General features: G+C 39.9%; 1 protein-coding gene across 5 annotated transcripts; it reads right to left on the bottom strand.

Annotated features, from left to right (window-relative positions):
* Window positions 1–663: 663 nt before the first annotated feature.
* On the bottom strand, window positions 664–17,128 carry LOC105055498 (splicing factor U2af large subunit B). 5 transcript variants are annotated; one of them, XM_010937341.4, is made up of 18 exons: window positions 16,885–17,128; window positions 14,918–15,183; window positions 14,212–14,283; window positions 12,265–12,332; window positions 11,578–11,648; window positions 11,436–11,480; window positions 11,294–11,353; window positions 9,116–9,176; window positions 6,258–6,370; window positions 5,616–5,731; window positions 5,263–5,361; window positions 4,913–4,988; window positions 4,736–4,824; window positions 4,547–4,613; window positions 4,361–4,462; window positions 3,819–3,900; window positions 3,577–3,644; window positions 664–1,026 (listed from the first exon to the last, which is right to left on the bottom strand). In XM_010937341.4, exons 1-18 carry the CDS (start codon window positions 17,011–17,013, stop codon window positions 877–879), a joined length of 1,734 nt encoding a protein of 577 aa, XP_010935643.1. In that variant the 5' UTR covers window positions 17,014–17,128; the 3' UTR covers window positions 664–876. The 5 variants fall into 5 exon arrangements, with proteins under 5 accessions (XP_010935643.1, XP_019709734.1, XP_073102842.1 ...); XM_019854175.3 differs by lacking the exons at window positions 12,265–12,332; window positions 14,212–14,283; window positions 14,918–15,183; window positions 16,885–17,128 and adding an exon at window positions 11,846–11,985; XM_073246741.1 differs by lacking the exons at window positions 12,265–12,332; window positions 14,212–14,283; window positions 14,918–15,183; window positions 16,885–17,128 and adding an exon at window positions 11,864–11,925.
* Between the last annotated feature and the right edge of the window lie 8,541 nt (window positions 17,129–25,669).

Below are 25,669 nucleotides of genomic sequence, written 5' to 3'. Positions count from 1 at the left end.
AATCATATTGAATGTTCAACTTAAACACATTTCATGCCTCTGGAGGTTACACCTGGGATCGAAGTCATATCACAGCCAAAAGTACCGCACCATCTGCGGCAAACACATTCCAAAACCAGCCATCTCATTCAAACACTTGCGAGGTCGTGAATTCGAGATGTATTAGGTTTGAGATCAAATCAATTGCCATGAGAATCCAAATGCCCAATATTCCTAATGCTAACCAGAATCGAGAAATCAGAATCAGCGGAGCAAAATCAGAATATTGGAGGAAGAGCCAGGATTAGATTTTGGGGGAGTCCGGCATTCTGATTCCTCCCCACCCCAAACCAAACAATCGGGGCGATTCTTGCAAACCAAGGATGTCCTTTAGGAGTTGATCAAGGTCATAACTAGTTTGTCAAGAAAATTAAAACCAAGTCAAATTGATAGACCTTCACTCCAACATCAATAAGCTAGAAGCATGCTTAGAGATCCTGTATAATAATGAGCATTTTTAATCACAATAGTCTTCAGCATCGTCCAGATTGTTGCAGCAAAAATATACAATGTTTGTATGATATCGGTATTCAATGAACCAGACCATATACCTCAACAGTTGGGATCAAGGTCCCTTTACGAGATGCTCATCTCACAGTTTATTAGTGTAGATAGATCTTGTCATCCAGTTCAATGAGTAACTGATAGATCGATATAAAATCATCAAGCATGACTAAAGTCATGTACCAACAGCATCCCTACTCAACAAGATTCGTATACAAAAGATCAGGCCACCCTCTACATCCTGATGCAAATCAAAGCCTGACATCTAGAGCTCAAGAAAATATGGCTACCTGTATACTGGGAAACGTGATAGCAATGCGTATAGGATCCTGCTCAAACCATTGCTTCTGCCCCATAGTCTCCCATACTAAATTTGTCCTCAGGGTAATATGCAGCAGTGACAATGTTCCCTGCAAATTTTCTTCCATGGAGAGCAGCCTTTGCCCTAGTTGAGCCTGTGACATCTGTGTACTCCAAAAACACCTGAATATGTAATAATCATGTACCCTTATCAGTCATGTAGAATAAATATAAGGTATCCTTGTAAACAGAAAGATGCACGATGCCCCTTCATAAGAAAAATTTATATAACATATTCTGTTAACAGCTGAATATTCTGATCTCAAATTAAAATTCTAGGTTAGAAAGCAAGGTTTGTTGCACCAATCGGCCTGTACTGTACCATACCATACTAGTACCAAATTGGTACGCAATCTCATACCGTATCGTACCATATATTGACATTATAATAGAATGATATCAGTACCGGATCCAGTACTGAAACAGCAAACCGAACAAATTTTCTCAATTGGAGAATCTGATACTAAGAACAGAGAGCCAAAATTGAATATACGAGAATCATCATGCTTTTGATAATACTATGTAATAAATAAAATCTAAATTCCTACATGGATTTTCTATAAACTCATCGTCCACAGCATTACTAGTGAATGCAAAATTGTATTTTAAACATAGCAAGAAGTGGGCTGCTTAGTGCATGAGACTCCCGCAATTGCAGGATTTGGGAAGGGTTAGATGTACATAGCCTTATCCTTGTATGTGAAAAGATTGTTTCCATGTTTTGAATCGGTAACCTCTCGTTCAGGAACCTTACTATTGCACCGGGCCTTGATTGCCTCAATAACTCCAAGCTTAATTTATAATCGAATCGGTAACCTCTGGTTTAGGAACCTTACTATTGCACCGGGCCTTGATTGCCTCAATAACTCCAAGCTTAATTTATAATTTATCATAATACCTAGTTGACATTATAAACACATGAGACACTAGAGAGTAATGGAGTACCATAGTTTTAGAAATTCTAAATACAAGAAACACTAAATAAAAAAAGATTAATAAATTGAAAAACTAAAGCTTCTGAAAAAAGGTTGTCATGTCCTAACAGTTTGGATTTCAGATGGCGATAAGGTGGAATCATCCACATATTACAAAAAACAAATTTGTTGCATCTGCACAAATAGCATTTGGATCTTCAGTGAAGGTGAAGGGGAAGGGAACAAAATTTAATGATGACTTATTTTGTTCTGCTTTGATTAGAAAAAGAAATGAATAATTCCAAGAAATATATAAAATTTAGAGCAAAGAAACACAGACACAGATAACCAGTTCAGCATCATGAGGGTTGATGCCGCTGGAGCTAGGAAGTTTGCTGCTACGAGGTAATGTATCATTGTAAAACAAAAGAGCCTCATCTTTCCTTTTGAAATTCAAAAAGTGAAGACCACTGGTCATATAAATGATGAAAATCAGTATGACTCTGATGATTGGCATCAGCTCAATCTTTTGGTCTGTCAATGGAAAAAGTGAACAGGATCTAAGTACAACATGGACTACACTATCATGAACCAGTTTAACTGATATAATAAAACATGTTCCAACTACCATTTCAACTTCAAATGAAACACAAAATCCAAGTATACCATCCTGGGCCGTTGACATGAAGTAGATATATGATAACTCGTAAGTCCAAACCCATGCTTCTAATGGCATTTAAACTATCAGAGGGCCACCCCAAAACTTCTAAGGTTCCAAGAGACTATACAACCTCCAACAAACTCAATACCAAATAGCCATTAATTCCTCGTTAACAAGGTTAACACTACATGCAGCAGGAGCAGAGCTAAACAGCCAGCTCCCGTGGCTGGGACTCGATTCTCTTAAAAATGAATATTCTCACTATTGTTTTAGATGTTTTACAAAGGACATTCTTATCATCATTTGGCTTTGACGGAGATTGCTGTCTGATGTCTTAGAAGTTTTAACAGCTCCAAGAGGCCAAACTGACTGGGGCAAGAATTATGATCAGTTCAAATAAAAAGGGTCAATGAAGACCAGACCATCTAAGCCTTCCAATAAAGAACAAGGGTGAGAACTAGACACTTCTATATAACTTGCACCACACAAATCCATCCTAGCACTAATGCCCCATTCAAATTTTTGCAAATCTATGGCATCCCAATTGCATCTGTTAGCATAAACTGTCTTTGCATCTAACAAGCTTCAAAAAGAATTGAAAAATGCTGAAGCTCATCACCCCATTCACTGCTCTGATGGCAAAACCACACCTGGACCCACCTGACACCACCACCAACCCTTCCCCGTGCACCTCCACCCTGACCACCCCCCGGCCCAAAAAAAAACTGCCCCCACACCCCAAAAAATGGTGGTATTGTACCAATCCACTGACCACCGCACAAGACAGGTGAATCAAGCAGCAATTGGTATCACTAATCAAAAATACTGTTAAGCTGTTGTGCTTATGTGTCTAATGTTAATGCAATTATATATAACCTCCATGTATAGATATCATGTGTATCAACTTAATACCTAAAATTAAAAGGACAAAAAGTTTCCTGGTTATGTTTAGAACATTGTAAGTTGCTCTGACCACAACTTGAGAGCTCAGGATATGGAAAAGACGACGGCACATTTAGAGAGGGGAAAGTTGAGCACCAAATGAATGTCAAGGTACCACTGCACATTAAATAAGACAGTGGGAGAAATCAAGCTTACCTTTCCAACTCCGGGAATCAATTCCCCATTTGGAATTGGGCGTGGTATGATCACATTTACCAACGAACCTGAAAATTTCAACAAAGAAACAAAAAAGAGTCCATTAAAAAAATGACATGTTTCAGGCACTAGAATTAGTCCCAGAACTTTTACATATCCATGTCAGCAAACCAAGTGAAAATTACACTTTGATTTCAACAGTAATAGAGTATTTATATGCATATAGCTCAACATGTGCTTACCAAATTTTCCACTTTCTTCTCTCATATCCTGTAATATTTCTGAATATTCCTCATCATCCCTCAGCTCATCGATGGACACCACCTTAAAACACCAATTTTAATGAAGATATAAAATGCATAGCGACAAATTCTCTAAATATTTATTAACAACAGTTCAAGCAATATGCTGCAGACAACAGAATCAAGATTACAAAAATTGGAATGTTTATATCACATACATGTACTTGTTAAGTTCATTAAAATCAATCTGGACATTTATGCATTAATGAGTTGCAGGTGATAACATCCATGTAATTCCTTAATAATGACAGACTGATGAAACTGCTTTCTGCTCATTGTAACATCACTTTATTTATCTCACTTATAATCCTTCTATAAATTGAGATAAAATGTGCATCTAAATCATGTCCAACCCAAAAATAAGAATAATAATTTGAAAATGACTCGATATGCCATGTACACTACATTACTAGCTGTCTCTATATTTCTCAAACTGAACAGGATTGACAATATCAGTAGAATGCTGCATGGGTTGAGGATACCTCAGTCAAGCATAGAATTTTAGTTGGAAATGCTGCAGGAGCAGCAAGTGCCAACCCAACTCCAGGAAAAGGCAGGGCATTTCCAGCCTGTAGAGCCATTTTCTACATCCAGCAATTGTTAATTAGTAGATGAAACATAAGAAAAGAGAGTAATGGATATATTTGACATTTGGTAATTCATATTACCTGCATAGCTATATGTTGTTGTGCTTGCTGTAAGATCAACTCCTGCTCTGGTTTAATTTGCCCAGTACTATACATGCAAATTGCATGATTCGTCAACATTTGGAAGATATCAGTCTCTAAATACATTAAAAAAAGGAGACAAAAGCAAATTGAAAATGCACCACTACTCATTAAGCATAGAATGCAAACCTGGCAGAAGCACGGCGTACGGTTAGTGTCTTGTCACCCATTTTCAGACCATTAAGTGCAGCACAAGCCACATCCGTGACTGATGGATCCTGAAACACCAAGTAGGCTCAGGAAACAATCAAGCTGGATAATGACAGGGAGAAGACAACCATCATCAGTCATTTAGATACATTATACCTGATAGGCACAAAAACCATAACCTTTTGAGTTTCCCGTGTCCTTATCTTTAACAACATCAAATCCACGCAGAGGTCTGGTAACAATAATTATTCACCAATAGTAATTATTATACTGGATAAAGATGAAACAGTATTATGACAAAATCGAACTGCACTCTCAGGTATTTTTGAGAATTATCGAAGAACGCTTTTCTCCAAAAATTATAAAGTTCATGTACAACATAATCAAAAGAACACAAGAAAGAAAGTTTGCTTTCAACTAAATCCAGATACATTTTAAAAAATTCAATAAAGAGCAAATACAAAAATGAATAGGTCAAAGTAAATGTTTGTGTTGAATATGCATACCCAAAGGACTCTAGTAGCTCCTTTATTTGTGCATCCGTGAAGTAGTAGGGGAGGCCACCTACAAAGATACGGTCAGGTCCCTCAGCTCCACCAATTGTGCTGTCAACAAAAGACATAATAAGCTTAATATCAGGTAATTTGCTTGGAAACAGTAAAATTATTTATTTGATTATGTAATCACATGATATGTCCAGTACCTGAGAACAAAGAAATATACAAGTGACCCTATTTATGACACTGAAACCATAGTTATAATACCATAACCATCAAATCAATAACATGCAACTTTTCTAAAACTCATGATGGTGAAACATTGAACATAAAATGTCAACTTTTAAGTTATGCTCACATACCCAGGAGTGAGACCGACTGCAGCTAGGTTAAGATGAGGATGCGGGTGGCTAGGTCCAAGTGCTGCAGCCAATGAAGGATTATAGTCTGTAGGTCTTCGAACTCTCACTGAAACTCCCTATCAAGTTTTCAAGAAGCATCACATATGAGATATGAACCAATGTGTTACAGTTGAAATTAGTAAAGATCTACCAAAATATATTCACACCCCCCCCCCCCCAAAAAAAAAAAAGAAAAAAAAGAAAACCACCTCCTCTGGGTTGCTCACTTTCTGCAAGTTCAGAATGGATTAGTAACTAAAAAGAAGAGGGGAAAAACAGGGGTCGGTAGGCAACGGTTACATGAGAAAAGTTAACTTGTACCAAGGATGTGATCTTTAGGCAACATGACAATGACTGGTTTCCATTCCAAATGACACTTAAACCAGTATATGACATATTAGACACTAAAGTACAGCATGATAATTTTTCATATATCTGCTAGAGATGTACTTTGGAGCAGATGATTATCTTTAACCTGATTATAAGCCCAAATTATGTGCAGGACCAGCTAGCACACCAAGTCAAATAGGAGGGAAAATGAGTATACCAATATACTGCCCATTCTAGGAGAAAGGACAACATTGGCAAGAAGATAGGTGATACCTCAAATATGATACCATCTAATGCCATTGCATTACTTGCTTCTTCAACTGATCGCATCTCAACAAAAGCAAATTTCTTTTCATGGTTTATGTACACATTGACAACAGCATCACCTAAGTAACCAAGAAACAGTAAATTTATCTTCCTTTTTATTTAAAAAAAAAATAACAAAGAAAGCAAAGGCATGGAGTTTGAAAAAAAATCAAAACTAATTAGAGATTACGCACCTTCAAAACAGTTAGATAAAGATAAGGAGAAATACTTAGGCCGGATCCATTTGGAAGTAAATACAAAACTTCAGCACACTATGCAATGCCCCCCACCCCACCCCCCACAGAAAGAAAAAAAGAAAGAAAAAGAATCTGCCACAACCGAAAGAGGGGGGGTGGGTGGGGAAAGGGGGTTGGATAGAGGAACCTCCTATGGACCCCACTAATTTTTGTTTCAGCCAGCCTCCACTCAACTGGCTCAATCTCCCATCCACCTTGTGTACATGGCCACTACTAAAATTGAGTCTGTCTAAATATTCATAGAATTAGATACCACCATAGAGCAATGAAAACACACATTCACAGAGCAATGGAGCAGCAATCTTCCCACTTCACACTATTACATATGATTTTTCTCATTCTTCATGACCAAGGCTAAGGACGTTATTCTTGCCTCATAGACTCATACTGTCCCCAAGCCAAGAGCATCCTCACACTCCCCATATAGTGAAACAGGATTTTCACCAAGAACAAAACTGTTATGCCAACTTTAAAAGATTGTCTCTCAGAGACTGAGGCCCTTGTCCCAATCTAATACTACAAATCACAAGCTAATGTTACCCCTAGACCCTTCTGTTTACCCTAAAGTGCACACAAACAAAACTTAGAAAAATGTATGGGTGTGACATGTGCTTATAGGTCCGCAAGAACTTTTCAAAGATTAGAAACCACGGATGTTTCAGACAATTATGTCTTTAGTCATTCTAAGTTATAAAATTAAGGACACCATAAAAATGGATTGATGGTTGAGGTCTCAATCCAACAAATACACATCTAACGAAAAAATACCAAAATTTTTCCTTATCTTAGAATTTCCATTCAACCCAATATAACCCAACAAACATGGGTCAACAAGACCCAACCTGACGCTAACCCGAATTTAGCTTGAGATGAGAATGGATTGGGTTGGGTTAGATAAATCCTAACCTCGGGCCAATTGAGTCGGGTAAGCGACCTTAGGGTTGGGAGATATAGAGGTTGGGTTAGGTTAGGTTAGCCCTCAAATGGCCCAACCCACTCAGGTTGTGGCCCAACCCACTCAGGTTGTAGCCCTACTTATCACACTCATGCTCAAGCCCATGCCACTCATATTCTTGGTTCTGCCTGGCAACAATCGAATCACAAATACAACCTACAAGAAAAAAAAAATTATAAGGTTGTGTTTGGTAGCTGGCAATCTATCCAGATTGCTGGTAATTTAATGTGGTAATCTAAATTACTACGTTTGGTATGCTTTTTGGGTGGTAATCTAGATTGCCTCCCATGAGGCAATCTGGATTACCTTAGAGAAAGGTGGCTATCCAGATTATCACTTCTTTGACAATGTTACAATAAAAATTTTGGATAAAACTATTCCTCAAAAAAATCACATAAAACCCATTGCCTAACCCTCCCCCCCACCCCACTCCATGTGCGCCCTGGGCCCGTGGCTCCTCCATCTCCCTTTACCTGCCTGCGGCTCCTCCGCCCTTGTCCCCCACCACCCCTCGTGGCTCTTCCATGCCTGTCCCTACCACCCCCATGGCTCTACACGCGCTCAACCCCTCCCCACCCCCTCAGTGCCCGCGGTTCCCCACACCCCCTGGCCCGCCACGTCACACTACCACCACACCTACATCACTCCCACCACTTCTCTTTAGAGAAAAAAAGAGCACCTGAACAAAATTATAAGGAGTATTTTGAAAATTTGATTTTATATTACCGGTAATCTGATTGTCATACCAAACATGTCAATCAAGATTTTCAGTAATTTTACTGCAACATTACCTATATATACCAAACACAGTAATCAATATTACTGGCAATTTAATGGTGGCAATCTATCCTGAAGACAATCCACATTACCTTCCAAGATTGCCTGACAATGCACCAAACGCAACCTAATATATTTTATGGGTTGACAGAAAGATATGTAGATTTGGTTGCTAAATAGGAGAAAAGACAGATTTTGTAATCAATCTTTAATTAAAATGGTTCTTGCAACCAAAGGAAGATGGAATTTGAACCTAAGATTGAAATTTAATAGAAATTATTTAAGGAGGAACACATACCAAAACTAAAGTGGAGCGGTAAAATAAGCTACATGGAGGCTCATTGTGTTAGGGTTTAGCCTTGATCCTACCAAAATATATTGTGAGGAATAACTTAAATAAGTCAAGAGCTTTTTGGATAAAGCACCGGTGACCAATGAACCAAAAAGGATTTTTGGCTATGTTTACTGAGAGTGTGATTACATGCGAAAACACCAGCAAACTCAAAAGCAAGTAAATGCCACAAGACTTTGCTCTTTCAATGCATTTCACAACTTTTATTCCATGTTTTCTTTGTTCTCCTCCATTGATACACTTGTTGCACATGAATTTTTCTTATCTCTTTTTACATATTCTTTGTGCAAAGCTTATACCAAATAATGCTACCTTTTTAGCTTCTTTTCTTGTTACACTCACATGTACTGCCCATTGCATTTACAATAGCCAAAGCCAGAAAAGCAAATGTGCCTACAGACAACTAAAAAGAAGCTACCTCACTTATTCACTAGAGAAGATTATGATGAAATCAAAAAAGGAAAAAAAGAACTTAAAAATTCACCTGGACCAGCAGCATTTCCTCCTATGGCAGTCATGACATGGCTAAAAAATGTAGCAATGGTCTGTTTTCAGAAGGCCGAGAAATACAGAGTTAGCACTTGCATTGATATCATAGGTAATAGAAAATGTTTATATCATGCCCCTTATCACTTATTTGCAAACATAGTTTACAATAGATAATAAAGCAAAAAGATTTGATTATGAAACTCTGGAGCATACTGTTGCCCATTCCATTCGTCTGCTGACTTCAATTTAAATGTTGAACTACACCCACTTTGATAAGCATAGAGAACTTACAAGTCACAACTTGGTATCATTTTCTTCAAGAAGGGAAGGAATCAGAGGATACAGTTCCGGACAAGATCGTTTGGCTCTATTGGAAAGAAAAGAATGCCCTCAAAGAAGAAAGAGGAAAGTAGCATAGCTGAGAAAAGATGTTCCTAGAAGTGCATGGTTCATCAGTAAATTGCTTGCTGTCAATAAACTCAACTTTGCACATGCTGAAACAGATTGGAATGGATCAAAAAGGGGTAGACGACTAGCATTCAGGTTTTCAGTTATGGAGATTTCAACTCAGACCGGCTCCTATTTGGACTTGAAAAAAAAAAAAAAAAAAGTAACAAATGAGTGCAGCTTGACAGATAATGATATGCCAGAGCATTCAGGGCAAAATCATGAGGAACTTTTAACTGAAATGCCTCAAGTTATAAAGTAAATGAATAAATAAATAAAGAACTTGATAAATAATTTTATATGCTCCCTTAAGGTTCTAATGGGGAAAAAACATTTTATAGATACTGGCAACCACATGCAAGGAAAATTGGCTTGCTTATACTCTACTCCTTTGATAAAACCTTCTTTGAACTCTGTTTAAAAAAATTTATTAATTAAAAAAAAAAAAGAGGCTGAAATTTGCTTTCTAAAGGGTTTTTATGCATATAAATAATAATAATACATGTATAGATATATTTAAATTCCACGGCTGGAAATGTTATTAACTAAACAGATGCAAGGGGAACCAGAAAGCAATTATTGTATGCGTTGATGAGGTACCTAGAAAGCAATTAAAGGCAGAAAATCAAATATGTTTTAGATATCCACATATGAACTATATCAACTTCTAAACAAGAAGGAAACTAAAACCACAGATGCAATTCTCATAGAGTAGATAAGAACTTGTCATGGTTCAAATATTTAGTAGCAAAGTCCAGGGCTCATCAAGAAAAAGCAGAGTACAGAAAAGAAGTTAGGGTTCCTAGAGGGGCTGCTAGTATGATGGGACAACCCAAGCTTATTTGGCTGAGTTCAAAAGATTATTAAAAATCAGGTGCATGGGCTAGTCTATTAGCAGCCCTACATACAGAAGTTAGGGGGAAAAATTAATTCTATCTATTTCCATTCAAGGACATCTTAAAAGGTCCCATTCCTGATCTGATGGTTTGTCCAAGAAGTATGAAAAAGTTCGTTTAGACAGGCTTCAATGAAGAGGTTTGCACATGAAGTGCCAACAGAATGGTGCATATGTTGAATAACAAGTTACCATAGCACCAAAAAAAAAAGGGTTATCTATAGTAGAAATACGGAATTTGCATAACTATATCTACATTGTTTCGATGTATGTAATTAGGATTTTATCGATGCACAAATGGATAGATATCATGAAGTAACAAATAAGTCTACGATGGAATTAGCAGAGATAGGTGTATTTGCCTTCCAACACACAATGTATGATTACTCAAGATACAGGATATGATTAAGATAACTCTATAAAATTAATCATGATACTGCTCAATAATTAAGAAAGTTCCATAGATTCAAGGCTTATGTTTTATATTTTGCAGAAATTCATCTATAATTCCAGGAGTAAAAAGAAGATACAAGTAAAACTAGCAGATGCTAAACCCAATCATCCAGTTCAGCAAAAAACATAATGTAATCTCATTTACTGGATCAGAGACGTGAGTAATGTCTAAATATGTGGTCCAAGACACACAAGATACTCTTCTTGCCATTTTCGCCAATAATATTTTCAAGCAATTATTTTTTATAGAAATATTTCCAATGCACTAACTAACAACAACTTCTGCTCCATGGATAAAAAATGAAGGTGCATGACATTTTGCACAAGATTAGGACAGAAGATGAGTAAACATGCAAAATAACTGTAACCAGAATACACCTGTTCATTTGCCATGGGAGGAAGGCCTCCAACATACACACGGCGTGCATGCCTTGTCGCCTGATTGATGGAGGAAAGAAAATTTTACTATTCGTGCATGCCATATAAAGAAGTCAACCAAAACAAATGCATCGAGACATACCTGTTGAGTCATTGCTGGAGCTGGCATCACTGACATTGATCCTAGCTGAGAGAGAATACAGGATGGTCGGGTAAGTCAAGCATAACAAAATTATAGATTAACAAAATGCATCTGCAAACTGCAGAGAAATTTTCTAAAGTACCTGTGGGGTTGGAAGAGGAAACATGGTTGGGAGTATTCCTGTCAGAGGTTGAGGAATGCCAGGCAGCTGCCCTGTACAAGGAACAGACAAGAAACAGTAAATATGAAAGCAAGCAACAGCCATGATGTGTTGCTATGAGGACGTGAGCAACACCGGTGAAACTATTGAATTCTTGTTTTAAGGTGGAGGGTAGAGGATGTTGTGCCTTCCTGCTTGATATGACTTGCATAAACAGCAGCAAAATATAAATAAGAAACAAATCCATTACTGTTGTTGCTGAAGATACATCTGTAAGTCTACCAAAAGGCAATAGTTTCCGGCTGAAGGCGAACATGATCCAGCAAAACAGTGCATTGGTTCCTTGTTGAACATAATATCTACACTGGCCACACCATTGGGTAGCACCATGGCACATGAAGCCCAACATTGCCTTCTTAACCAATCGAAAACACAATCACAAACAGAAAACCACACACAACAGCCAACAACACAACAATGATCCTCAGTTTCCATATGAAACCATCAAGTAAATAAAATATTTGATAAGAGACAAAATGGGAAAAGCATACTGGTTTACAGATGTGTAAGCAAACATTTTGAGATAGTACATATGATAAAATAACACATTAACACTACTCTTGTGGAGGTAAAGAAAACTAGAAGTAACAACAAAGAGTACATCCTAACCTGCACCAGCAGCAACAGGCAGCGGAGGGGCGCCAGGAGGAGCCATGTCAAAACCACTTACACGCTTGCTGCACAAGAAATGATACTGTAAGAAACAACATAATGACATATGCCTCTTTATTTGATGCACACATGTCACTTTGTATAACCTCACCAATGAGCTTCAACATGTTAATTAGGAATCCAATCTTAAGGCACCATGCAAGATGAGCCTCAAGCAATCCTTAACAATGGACTCGATAAAATCTAATATGCAATATAACATTTCCAATGTCAAGATGAATTTTAAAGATATCTAGAAGATTTAGAAAGGAAACAAAAAGAGGTAGATGCAAAAATTTTCCAACAGAAAAAGGAAAACAGAACAAATGGCGTTCAACACCACATGTAATATGCCAATAAAATTACTAGCTCCCAGTTACTTAATAAAATTTGAAAGAACAGTGATCATTTGAACTCAGCATGTCATGTAAAATATCAGTGGGTGGGAAACAATGATATCCCTAACAACAAGCTATAGTTCATAAGCAAGAGCTATGAACTAGAAGTGCCTCCAAAGCATCCCACATTTCAAATAACACATGAATTTTGATAAAACGTTTCATAGGAAGATGTTTAAACTGAAAACAAGTAATTACTGTGCTAAAATAGCTCATCACAATATTGAATTAAGTCTAGTTTACTGTTGCTTTCAATTGACCAAAAAAAGCAGGAGACCATGAACCCCACCCATATATTAGCATAAAATATAGTGCCAATGCACAACCCAGCAAGACTACATAGCGTATAGTAAAACAAATGCATCACTATGAATATTCAACAAACTAGAGCCTTGGTATGTAATATTGTTTGAAAGTGCACACAGGTCAATAGATGTAAAGATTTTCTGGTCAAACTTTGTATACAAAATACCATGTATATGTAACTTGACTGTACATACCACAGGAGAAATGAACACAGAGGATGGAATATGGAAGGGAAGCTTCCACACAGTATTGATGCAGCGTACCATGCCCATATCCACTGTAAAGTCTTAAAATACAGTTTCTCAAGCTAACCGACGGTCTCAAGGCATTCATAAAATATATTATGAATCACCAGTTAGCATCTAATAAACCTAACCAAGTTATTTTTGACATCTCAGTACGCAGGATGGTTAGAGGAGGTTAAAGCTCAAAGAGGGAAGAAAAAACAAATTTTAAAAAAAAAAATCCAACAAAGTAGATCAGCCATAAGAATCAAATTATAATTGGCTCTATAAAAAGGAAATGAAGATTTCTTTGCACCATTTCTCATTGCTATCATTTACACCCTCATTTACACCAACTTCATGTCACCTCATTTTTTAACACTTCAAAACATGCTCCAGAACCCCAGCACACTGGACTTATATCTTACACATGCTTCATATTTTCAAACCATCTTAACTGATTCTAGCTCATTGTATCCTCCTCCGATTCTTAACCACTACGTTTAAAGTAGTTTACAATGCATAGCCTTTAATTTAACGGACTACACAACAGGTGCATAGACCTCCTTGGATCACCATGCCGCATGAGCCACTTAGACAAGGCAAATCAGCACAACTAGTTTCCAAAATTTCCATCATGGGGAGAAGAACCTGGAACATCCACAAGCAAGCATTCTTTTACCAGGTATATGCTGATGTGCTAAATTATTCCTGACAATACATCCTTTATTATTCCTGACATTACATCCTTTGAAATAATACGACGTTTTGATTGTTGATAAATAAGTTGGAAATCTGACAAAATTAAGTCCTACACCATGCACATTATAGAAGATTGGATGGTTAGACTTTTGATAAACAAGTTTGGAGTCAAATTCCAAGATTTACGTGTTGTCACACAGTACAGGCCAAGAATGTCATTCTGAATAAACATGCAAGACTTAAAACATATAAAAAATAAAGAAAATTCCATGTACCTTTTAGACGGAGAACGAGAGCGTGATACATGTCTATTTCTCCTACTCCCATCTTGGTCATATTCTCGGTGCCTTAAACAGAAAAAAAAAATAAAAATAAAAAAGCAGTATGGTCATACAATACTGTGAAGCAACAACGATGTAATCATGAATGCTTTCACTAAAGCATGTATATAGGAAAACTTTGTTTCATTTTGTTCTTTGACATATTTCACTTCTCTGGAGTGCAGAAGAAAGATTTGCCTTAAAATTTCAGCATATATTACAATTTTTCTATTAGTAGTAGTTTAATACGAGCACGATGAAAACAAGAGGAAAGCATCCAGTGAACTGTAACATACTTCAAAAGGTGTTAATATCCAGACAGAGGAAAGGAATGCTTTGGCCAATTTGGTGGTAACCAATAACAAAACAAATAGAAAAGCCAATTTTCTTAAAATTTGAAAAAAAAAATGAAAATGTAGTGTTTATCTTGACATGCATTAAAATAAGTGAGTGTTGCAAATTTACATGTCCCATCATATGGTTCATATTAGCAAATTTTATGAGCATGATGAAGATAAAAGAACTAAGTGTGACAACTGAATGCATGAAATTGAAAAATGAAATAGCAAAAGTAGAGCAGCATGATTCTAAATATTGGATGATAACTAGCTAGTAAAATTGTGTCATGCATCATACTTCCACTAACTTTATTCAAGTTTACCAGTCATTATCATGATTGCAATGGCGATCAGATTCATCTGGTCTGTCCTTTCCCCTGTCATCCTTTGTGTTCCTATTTCTGTGATGGTCTCGGAGATAATAATCCTGATTTCTTTCCCTGCCATGATCTCGTTCTCTTTCCCTATATTGATCCCTTTCCTGGTCTCCATCCTGATCTCTTCCATCATCATGATACCGATCTCTTTGTCTATCTCGATCTCTCACCCTCATCCTTATCTTCCCTTGCATAAAATCACGAGAATTGTGCTGAAACCAGTAGTCATTCATTTTCCAGTGAGAAACTCAAATAACCAAAATTCATACATGAAGTCAATACAATATGTGCATAGGGCTGTTTAAATTGAACGCATTCTTTGCATAAAATATCTACTTGTACGATAGTATTAGCTTGACCTAATAGTTGTTACATATCTGATATCTTTGGACTGAAAAAAGATGTCCATGATAGGGTAAGCAACACATGTTAGACAACCAAATCTTGAAGGCATCAATTATGTCCAAGTGTACATTTCCATAGCTGATCAAAGTTTTTGCTTATGAAAGAAATTGAAATATCCACTAGGATCTTGAACAAGTGTCTTCTTGGTTTTTTCCCCTGAAAAAAACGAAAGAAAGAAAGAAGAAAAGAAGAAGAAGCAGCTATTAGACATTTGTTTGGTGTTTCCTTTTTCTAATTCTACCATTGCGAAATGATGACTTTAGAGCAAGTTGAGGGGTGCACCACAATCAAGTGAACCTGTGCCCAACCTAAGCCCTGCCTAATTGGAACCAACATGGGCATGAAACCCAGATTTCTAGGTCAATTTGGGGTCCAAAATCTCAATTCACTGTTCATGCCAGTTGCAACGTGCATGGGTCTAGAAAAATTAGTTTAAGATACTAGTTTATATCATACAATTTCCATCAATTCCAAACATAACACTAAACTCATTCAGTCATTCCCAAAATAATAATAATAATAAAAGGTGGGTTTGGGTCTATCTCATGCCAAACCTTTATATGTCACAGTTTGGTCAAGCTGAACCTGGACTACAACATGAAGTGATATTTTGGTAGCCAAAAAAAAAAAACGGAAGTATGATGATATCTCTATCATATTCATATATAAATTTATACCCACCTGAACATATAACAGCGCACCAGGTATAGTATTATTAGCTATTCAAAGTGGAGCAAACTTGCGTCACTGAATATGATAATGTAAAATATGGGATATTAAGTAGTTTAAGTTTATTTTTATTACACAACCATCCAGGTCAAGCAACAAAACATGATAATCCAATCGATGCATCTAGGGGCTCATATCTGCTGATTTATTCTTCATGTTCAGTCTGTGATGCTAAAGTGAAAGAAAAGCAAAAAGACACAACCTTAATTCTGTCAAAATTAGGGCTAATGTTAAGATTTCTTGGGGGTTTATATGGAATGAACTGACTTTTGATTCTTTTTTAATGAAAAAAATAATTTAGTGGTTTTCTGCACCAAGAAAACATGATTAGGAAAGCGTGTGATGATGCATGGAAAAGACACTAAAACCGCAAAATTATACATAAGGCAGCAAATTAGGTTCAAGGAGGTGCATGACCACAATAACAAAGGGGTAAAAACCTAAAACGGTCCAGGTTTTCTGAACCAAACAGCCAAGAACTTCCGAGATTCCACGAATGATTCTAAAAACCTTAACAAAGAAACCAATAAAACTATATGCATCCACGTTGTTTATGTTCCTAACAAGCCTTATATAACTCATCTTGACCCAAAAATACATCCATATCTGTCCCTTTCTTGATGTTCTTGCGATCAATTAACTTCAATATATCCATATCAATTGATAATTTGTTTAAAGATTACGCGTCATCGATCTCAGGGTTAAAGAAGCATCAGATCAAAGAAAACATTTTCCAATGGAAGGAAGAGAGAGAAAGAGAGAGAGGAGGAGGGATCGACCTGACGATGAGAGTCTCTCTCCTCGACGCGGTGATCGCCTCGTCCTCCTTCCCTTTTGCTACGAGAAGAGCGGCTGCGAATGCTGGAGCCCTCGCCGTTGCCTTCCCGGCGGCTGCCGGAGCCCGACATCTCTTCGCCTCTCCCCAAAAACCTAACCCTACGCTCGTTCCTGCGAGCCTGTCTTTCCGTTGACGAAAGTCGGGGGGTTGATTACCAAATCGGAGCAAAATGGAACGGACGGAGGCTGATTCGTTTTATTTTTTATTTTTTATTTTTTTTATTGGCTAATACGTGCTGTCCGCACAAATCTAGAGTGATAGAGTGCATCCATGATAATAATAATAATAATGATAATCTATCTATATTTACGTCTATCTATATAATATTAGAGACACATCAGATTATGAAAACGTGTCTCTACCAAATTATTCATTTATTTAATTTAATATATATAATTTTATAAATTAAATATATAAATAACTAATTAATTTATAATTTAATTTAAATAATTAATTAATATTATATAAATAATTAATTAAAAAATAAATTTAAAGAAAGAAATAAAAGATGATTTAATTATTTAATTATAATTTTAAAAATTATATATTGAAATTAAAATAATAATTACTAAAATTTAATAGTATATGATTAATAGAATATAAAAAAAATATATATAAACAAAATAAATAAAAAATAATAAAATATTATATTTTTGTCAAAAAAAATTATAAAAAATAATACAAAAATTCATCTTTGAATGCTCCCTAATGTATGAAGATACAAAATGATGGGCAAGATAAATGGATAATTAATGTACTAGTTTTAATATATAAAATAAAAAGGATATGCTAGCTGTCACGGTCCCATTAGCCGACTTTCTGGGATGGCACGGGTTGATGCCTTTATTGTGCCAATCCCAAGTGCGCAGAGGCTTGGCGGAGCTCTGCAAGGATAAGGCATGGCCAGGTGCCCGTATGGCCAGACCGAGTATTGGCACTAGCGGATAGGTGCCAAGATGCAGCAGCGCGTGGCACCATGGATGGGCGCGCGCTGGGGTGCGCATGGGCAGCGCACTAGCGCCATGTTCAAGCGCGCCGCGCAGCAGGGTGTGCGTGGCAAGTACTGGGCGCACGCGGCAGGTGGATGCGCAAGGGGATGCGCACAGTGCCGGAGACGTGCGGCACAGGGCGCGCGCAGCACAGGGCACGCGCGACAGCAGGATGCGCAGAGGGATGCGTATGGTGCCGGAGGCGTGCGGCACAGGGCGCGCGCAGCACAGGGCGCGCGCGGCAGCAGGATGCGCAGAGGGATGCGCATGGTGCCGGAGGCGTGCGGCACAAGGCGCGCGCGGCAGCAGGACGCGCAAGCCAACGGCACAGCAGAGCGCATGGCATCAGCCCGCGCATGGGCGCGCACGGCTGGACGCGTGTGCGCATGAATTCGCAAGGGTGCGCAGGGTGGCACCCGAGCCTGGCATTGGGCGCATGCAGCCCGGGCCTTGGCATGCAGTTGGACGGAATTCTGAGTTGGCCCGACAGTTGCCTTCGGTTGCCTTGGTCAGTTGCTGTCCAATAGCAGTTTGGGGGAGTTGACAGAAGTTGGCTCCCAACTCCTCGGAGTAGTTGCCTTCCAAATAAATGGGAACGGTTCTGAGTTGGTTCCCAGCGGTTGGAGGAAGTTGTCCACCGCCTATGTATACCCTGCTTGCTGACTAGTGGAGGCAGGAGTGGGTACGTTGGGATATTTGGAGAGACTGTGGGCGGGTCTCTGTTATCCAGTGTATTGTGGGAATTGAAATAAAGAAAATCTGTGATATTTCCCTTATGTGCCTTGATATCATGTTCCTTGTGGGAGGAGAGTACTGAGAGGCTGAACTAGACGTGGATCTAGTGCCGCACAAGGCTTGCATTCTTGCAAAAATTCTGGGCGAGAATCAGCCCTGTGACAGTTGGTATCAGAGCAGGTTTGCTCGAGTGAAGGGATTTTTGGCCATCTGTGAGCCAAAACCTTGAGCGTGGGGGTGGCGCTCATGCGAACGGGTGGTAACATAGAAGCTATCCGTGAGAGATTGTCCCGGTTGGAAGCGATGCTCGGTGTGCCCCAAAGTGAAGCCGCTGAACCTTTGTGGTCGCAAGTGGAGAACTCGCTGGCCACGTTGGTTCCGCTGTAGGAAGCCTTGGCAATGGCGCAGCAACAATTGGAGAAGATGAAATTTGATGTCCGACTCCTCAAGACGGTGCTGCAAAACCCTTCGCGGGGGGATGCGACCGTCAAGATGAAGGTCCCTGATCCAAAGCCTTTCAATGGCATGCGGAGTGCCAAAGATCTAGAGAATTTCTTGTGGGACATGGAGCAATACTTTAAGGCTGCGCATGCTCCTGAAGAGGAGAAAGTCTCCATCACCAGTATGTACTTGGTGGGGGATGCCAAACTCTGGTGGCGAACCAGAACGGAAGATATTGTCAGGCCACAGATTGACACTTGGGAGGTGCTGAAACAGGAATTGAAGGAGTAATTCCTCCCTTGCAATACGGCATGGGTTGCAAGGGACTCTCTAAAGAAGTTGAGGCAGACCGGATCAGTAAGAGAGTATGTGAAGGAGTACAGCTCTCTTATGTTGGACATAAGGGATATGTCCGAGGCAGACAGGCTATTCAATTTCCTGTCTGGCCTTCAACCGTGGGCGCAATTGGAGTTGCGACGGCAAGGCATCAATGACTTGCCCGCCGCATTGGCTGCTGCTGATGCCTTGGTGGATTTGCGAATCAGTAAGCCCAGCAATGGGTTTGTCACGAACAAACCTAAGTTTGCTGAGAAGAACCACAGGAAGAGGCCAAAGGATGTTGGCGAGAAGCGGACCAAGGATGCTGCTGATAAAGGAAAGGCTAAGGTGGAAGGTTCCCACCAAAGGAGGGATCAAGCCAATCCTCATCCCGGTTGCTTCATCTGCAATGGTCCTCATCTTGCTCGCAATTGTCCCAACAAGAGCAAGATAAGTGCCATTATCGCTAAAGATGCCTGTGATGATTCTGATTCAGAGGCTACACACCAAGTTGCACCACTGCAATTGCTTGGTGCAATGCAAGCAGAGAGAGCCAAGGAACGCCCCAAACTGATGTTCGTGCGCATGGAAGTCAATGGACATCAGCTTTCAGCCATGGTGGACAGTGGTGCCACGCACAGTTTTGTGGCTGAAAGGATAGTACCCACTCTAGGCTTGAGTATGGCGAAACACTCGAGCCGTATCAAGGCAGTCAATTCCCAAGCCCAGGCCGTGAGGGGCATGGCCTTTGACGTCCAAGTGACCATTGGCGGATGGAATGGTCGCATGAACCTGATGGTGGTTCCGCTGGACGACTACAACTTGATCCTTGGCAATGACTTTTTTGTCGCTGCCAAAGTGGCGATATTGCCACACTTGAATGGACTGATGATCCATGATGAGAAGAGACCTTGTTTTGTTACAGGGTGCAGCATGCTTTCGGATGCTGGTGTTCGCGAACCAAAGGTGGAGATGGTCTCCGCCATGCAATTGGCCCTTGGATGGTGTTGGGAATAGTGTCCCAAAGCCAATCGTCAGCCTGTTGACGGTTGTGCTCCTTTTTGTATTAGTACATGAATTATAAATAAATAAAAGTTATTTTGATATTTTTTCATCACAAATATTTCATCTTCTAATGAACTCTTGTGTTGTGGTGAAGTCTTTAGGACTATTTAGACTCGACAAAGGAGGATTTGTCGCTTAGTCCTTAAACATGTTCGCGACCAAATGATACGTTGTTACCAAGGACGACAACGTTTATCGAGCATAGATCGTTGTGTGCCATATGGGTTGGTTGTCCTCATAACCAAAGAGTGTGGAGACACTGGTATGGCATACAGGTGAGATATAATGGTACATCTACACTGAACGTGACCAACTCCGGAGCTATTTCTGCTGTCAAGATTTGCTCCGATGGGATATGAGTATAAATGTCCCTCCGACCTGAGACCGCCACGGTGACTTGCAAGCAACTCACTGCACTTAGGCACTGGACTACCTGAATTTCTAATTCAGTGACGGAAGGTTGCTGGGTGTAGTCAAGTACTTGACTTGTCGGTGCGTGTGTCAAGATGGGATTGACCACTCCAGTTTAGGAGCTGTGTACAGTCGTGTTTCAATTTAGCAAAACCTTGGCCAGGGTAGTCCTAGTGAGGAGTCACAGGACTAATTGAGTTGAGCACGATTCGGATGATATCATCAGGGTTGACAGTTTAACCCTGAGTCGTCCTAAACACAGGGGTCAAAAGGGATGAATTATACGGTAACCATATTCACGTAGGTTCTGAATGTTGCGATTGCGATTATTTGACCTATCCGGTCGTCGGGTACCATTGCTAGATGGTCACTTCGATTAGTACAGGAATTGGTTCCTGTGCTACCGGTTTAGGTTCGAACCTGCGGGGTCACACACATTAGAGCTTCCTTTCTGATCTGATGGCTGATTATGAGTCTTATCTATCTGGGACTCTATGATTGAGAATTAGGATTCTCTAATCATGAGTTCCACATATTTTGGGTACCGGAGTCAAAATTTTGAATTTCAAATTTTGAATTTGAAATTTGAACTTTTTGATCAGGATTTCATATCGATGGTCTCTGATGCCTGATTGCCCATCGGATTTGGACTCAATATTTATGAGAGATTTAATTAGTGATTTAATCACTAATTAACTCAATTTGATTGAGTAATTATTTTTGGATCAAGTCCAATTGAATTGGATTCAGTTTGGATTGACCCGATTAGGTTAAATGTTGACCAATCGCTAAGGTGGTTTAGTCCCTGATTTGATCAGGGGTTAGGTTTAGTTAATTCCTGATTTGATTAGGATTTTATTGAGCCTAATTAAGCCTAATTATGTTGGGTTTAATCTGGTCTAATTGTGCTTAACCTATTTTAAACTAGGTTGGCTCAATTTGAATCAAACCACCTTGTTTTAAATTCCCTGCGACACCCAACTTCCTTGCACCCATTTGAATTCACGAGAAGAAACTTCTCGTGAAATTTTTCTCACGCAAAACCCTTCCCCACGCCCTCATTTGTGTGCCATATGGATGGATAAAATAATTAGTTAGCCATTCAAATTCAAAGCATGTTTGAATTTGAATGGATAACTTATCACTTGCCCTTTCATCCTTATCCATTTTGTGCGCCACATTACTTACACGAGAAAAGGTTTCTCGTGAAATATTGTCTACGCACAAAGAGCCACGCCCCTTCTCTTCTCACGCCCAAAAGGATAGGGATAAGTTGGTTTTCGTTTGAATTCAAATTTGATTTGAAATCAAATGTGTAACCTCTTGTCTTTATCCTCTCACGCGGATAAGACACGTTCGACGTTGTTTTAAAAAGAGGAGAAAGGTGGGACGTGCGAAAAAATTTTAGGAGAGAAACTTTGAGGCGTGAGGAAGGCTTCTGCATAAGGTGAAGGTCCAAAACCTTCCGAGAGAAAAAGAAAGAAAAGAGAGAAAATTGGGCGCAGGGTTTTTGGTGTGTACCCTAGGGTTTCTACCTAGGGTTCGGGAAGTGAGATTGGTGTGCCACGAGTGTCGCGAGTCCACTAAATTTCAGAGAGAGATCCATCAGCCTCTCAAGCAACTGTGCAGACGATCTGGAGCATCCGAGAAGTCAGCACACATCGATCGAAGGAGTTCGATCAACATCTGCCATCAAAAGAGTGAAATCACGAACTAGCATTCGTGAGGAGTTGATCAGACGGAAGCTTCGTGTGGATGATCCGCAGAGATTAGATATTTGTGTGGCTGTGACGTGACGATCAGAGCCCCCCGACGGTGATCAGATTGCAGTGATCGACTATCCGCAAAAGGTGATGTGTTCTGAACACAGTACTGTAAAACATTTACTGATTCAAATTTGAATTTCAAATTTAAATGCATGCTGTTGTATCATATTTAGATCTTAGTGTAGGGTTAATTAGTATTAATTAATGAGATTAATTAATAATTTCACTGTAAAATAGTAATTTTGAAAAAATTTTAAAATTATCATTTTGCCCCTGCACTAAATTTTCGCTTCAGATGGAAGCGGGGCCAAGTAACTTACCTTGCTGCTCTCGTTGATGTGGGCCCTGATGAGACAGCAATGGTGCCAAAAAAGGTGGCTGGACTCCTACAGGAATTCGATGATGTGATGCCTTCGGAATTGCCAAAAGGGTTGCCGCCTCGACGTGCTGTGGACCACAAGATAGATCTTGTGCCCGGCACAAGACCTCCTGCCAAAGCTCCCTACAGAATGTCGCCTAAGGAGTTGGCTGAATTGAAGAAGCAGTTGGGCGAACTGCTGGATGCGAAAAAGGTACAACCATCTAAAGCTCCTTTCGGTACCCCTGTGTTGTTCCAGGAAAAGAAAGATGGTTCTCTTAGGCTCTGTGTGGACTACAGAGGCCTGAACAAAGTCACCATTAAGAATAAGTACCCAGTGCCCCTGATATCAGATTTATTCGATCGTTTATCCAAGGCTGCATACTTCACTAAGTTGGATCTACGATTGGGATATTGGCAAGTGAGGATTGCCGAGGGGGATGAACCTAAAACCACTATGGTTACGAGGTATGGATCCTATGAGTTCCTTGTCATTCCATTTGGTTTGACAAATGTACCTGCAACTTTTTGCAACTTAATGAATGATGTTTTTTATGATTATATCGATCAGTTTGTGGTTATTTATCTGGATGATATAGTCATATATAGTGGTTCTTTGGAAGAACATCAAAAGCACTTAAAGCTGGTGTTCAATCGACTAAGGGAACACAAGCTATATGTCAAGAAGGAAAAGTGTGAATTCTGCTGCAGAGAAATCCATTTCCTTGGACATGTAGTGGGCAATGACACGGTGAAAATGGATCGAAAGAAGGTGCAGGCCATTCTGGATTGGGCAGCACCTACCAAAGTTGCCGAGTTGAGAAGTTTTCTTGGTTTGGCAAACTATTATCGCAAATTTGTGGCTGGATATTCAAAGAAGGCTACCCCATTGACAGAGTTGTTGAGGAAGGATCAACCATAGGTTTGGACCGAAAGGTGCCAAGAGGCCTTTGAGGAATTGAAGGTGGCTGTTTCGTCGGAACCAGTGCTGAAGTTGCCCGATTTTGTGAAGCCTTTCGAAGTGCATACCGATGCCTCCGATAAAGCTGTTGGAGGTGTGCTGGTGCAAGAGGGACATCCAGTTGCCTTTGAAAGTTGGAAACTCAAGGAGGCAGAACAGCGATATTCTGCCCATGAGAAGGAGATGCTGGCTGTGGTGCATTGCTTGAGGACATGGCGGGTCTACCTGTTGGGTACCAGGTTTGTGGTGAAAACAGATAATGTGGCTAACACATTTTTCTTGACGCAGAAAAAGCTGTCTCCTAGACACGCTCGGTGGCAGGAATTCTTGGCTGAATATGACATGGAATGGGAGCATAAACCTGGGAGGCATAACCAGGTTGCTGATGCCTTGAGTAGGAAAGGCATTGTGGAAATGGCTGCTGCCATTTCTTCTGTGGAAGCAGACTTCACCGATAGGATTCGGGTGATGGCGCAGTCGGATAAAGGCTACCAAAAGCTGCTTCAACAGGTTCGGGATGGTGTGACCCGAAGATATTGGGTTGAAGATGGTCTATTGGTGGGCAAAAGCAATAGACTATATGTCCCTGATGGCGGAGGCTTGAGAAGACAACTCATGAAGGAGTCCCATGATTCCCAATGGGCAGGATACCCGGGAAGGGAGCGCATGATGGCTCTCTTGTCCCGTACATTTGTATGGACGAAGATGGAAGAGGACATTGAGGCTTATGTCTGGTCTTGCTTGGTGTGCCAACAAGACAAAGTGGAGAGGCGCAAGGAGGCGGGTCTCCTACAACCTTTGCCGATTGCAGAAAGGCCATGGGTTTTAGTATCCATGGATTTCATCAGTGGCTTCCCGAAAATGGAAGGTATGATTTCTATCATGGTGGTTGTTGATCGCTTCTCCAAATATGCTGTGTTTATCCCAGTCCCGGAAGCATGTCCAGCGGAGACTGCTACGGACTTATTCTATCGGAATGTGGTGAAACATTTCGGGTTGCCTTCAGATATCATCAGTGATAGAGATGCTCGGTTCACGGGAAGGTTTTGGACCTATCTCTTTCAATTGATGGGTTCTAAACTCAAGTTCTCCACAGCAAATCATCCTCAAACTGATGGTCAGACGGAGAGGGTGAATGCATTGTTGGAGGAGTATCTCAGACACTATGTGACAGCCAGCCAAAGGAATTGGTTGAAGCTGTTAGACACTGCTCAATTTTGCTATAATCTTCATCGATCTTCTGCAACAGGATTCAGTCCTTTTGAGTTGGCGACGGGACGCCAACCTCTTACCCCTCAAGAAATTGCTTTGCAAAAATCTGGGGGAATCTGCCCGGCAGCCTATCGATTTGCTCGCAATCAGCAGGAAATGTTGGAGGAGGCACAGGACAGTCTCCATAAGGCAGCGAGGAGGATGAAGAAATATGCAGATAAAGGGCGCAGGCCTTTGGAATTTAATGTGGGGGATAAAGTTCTGCTGAAACTGACTCCTCAAATCTGAAAAAAGATCAACAGTAAGAAGGTACATCGAGGTCTTATTCCAAGGTATGATGGGCCCTTTGAAGTGGTGAAGAAGGTGGAAAATGTCGCCTATCGATTACATCTGCCGGAAAGGCTAAAGGTACATCCAACCTTTCATGTGAGTTATTTAAGACCCTTTCATGAGGATGAAGATCCTTCAAA

The sequence above is a fragment of the Elaeis guineensis genome, chromosome 12 (genome assembly GCF_000442705.2).
Source record: "Elaeis guineensis isolate ETL-2024a chromosome 12, EG11, whole genome shotgun sequence".
Taxonomy (NCBI): Eukaryota; Viridiplantae; Streptophyta; class Magnoliopsida; order Arecales; family Arecaceae; genus Elaeis; species Elaeis guineensis.
Note: the sequence above shows the minus strand (reverse complement) of the source record. Positions and strands in the feature narration are given on the sequence as shown.

What these genes read in the sequence shown, in the direction of transcription:
- LOC105055498 (XM_010937341.4), bottom strand. Translation starts at nt 17,013, where the DNA reads ATGTCGGGCTCCGGCAGCCGCCGGGAAGGCAACGGCGAGGGCTCCAGC. An exon ending in GCCTGTTGCTGCTGGTGCAG is followed by an intron (nt 11,649 to 12,264) that starts GTTAGGATGTAC and finishes TTCCTTGTACAG; the next exon opens with GGCAGCTGCCTGGCATTCCT. An exon ending in ATGGTTTTTGTGCCTATCAG is followed by an intron (nt 4,825 to 4,912) that starts GTATAATGTATC and finishes TTGGTGTTTCAG; the next exon opens with GATCCATCAGTCACGGATGT.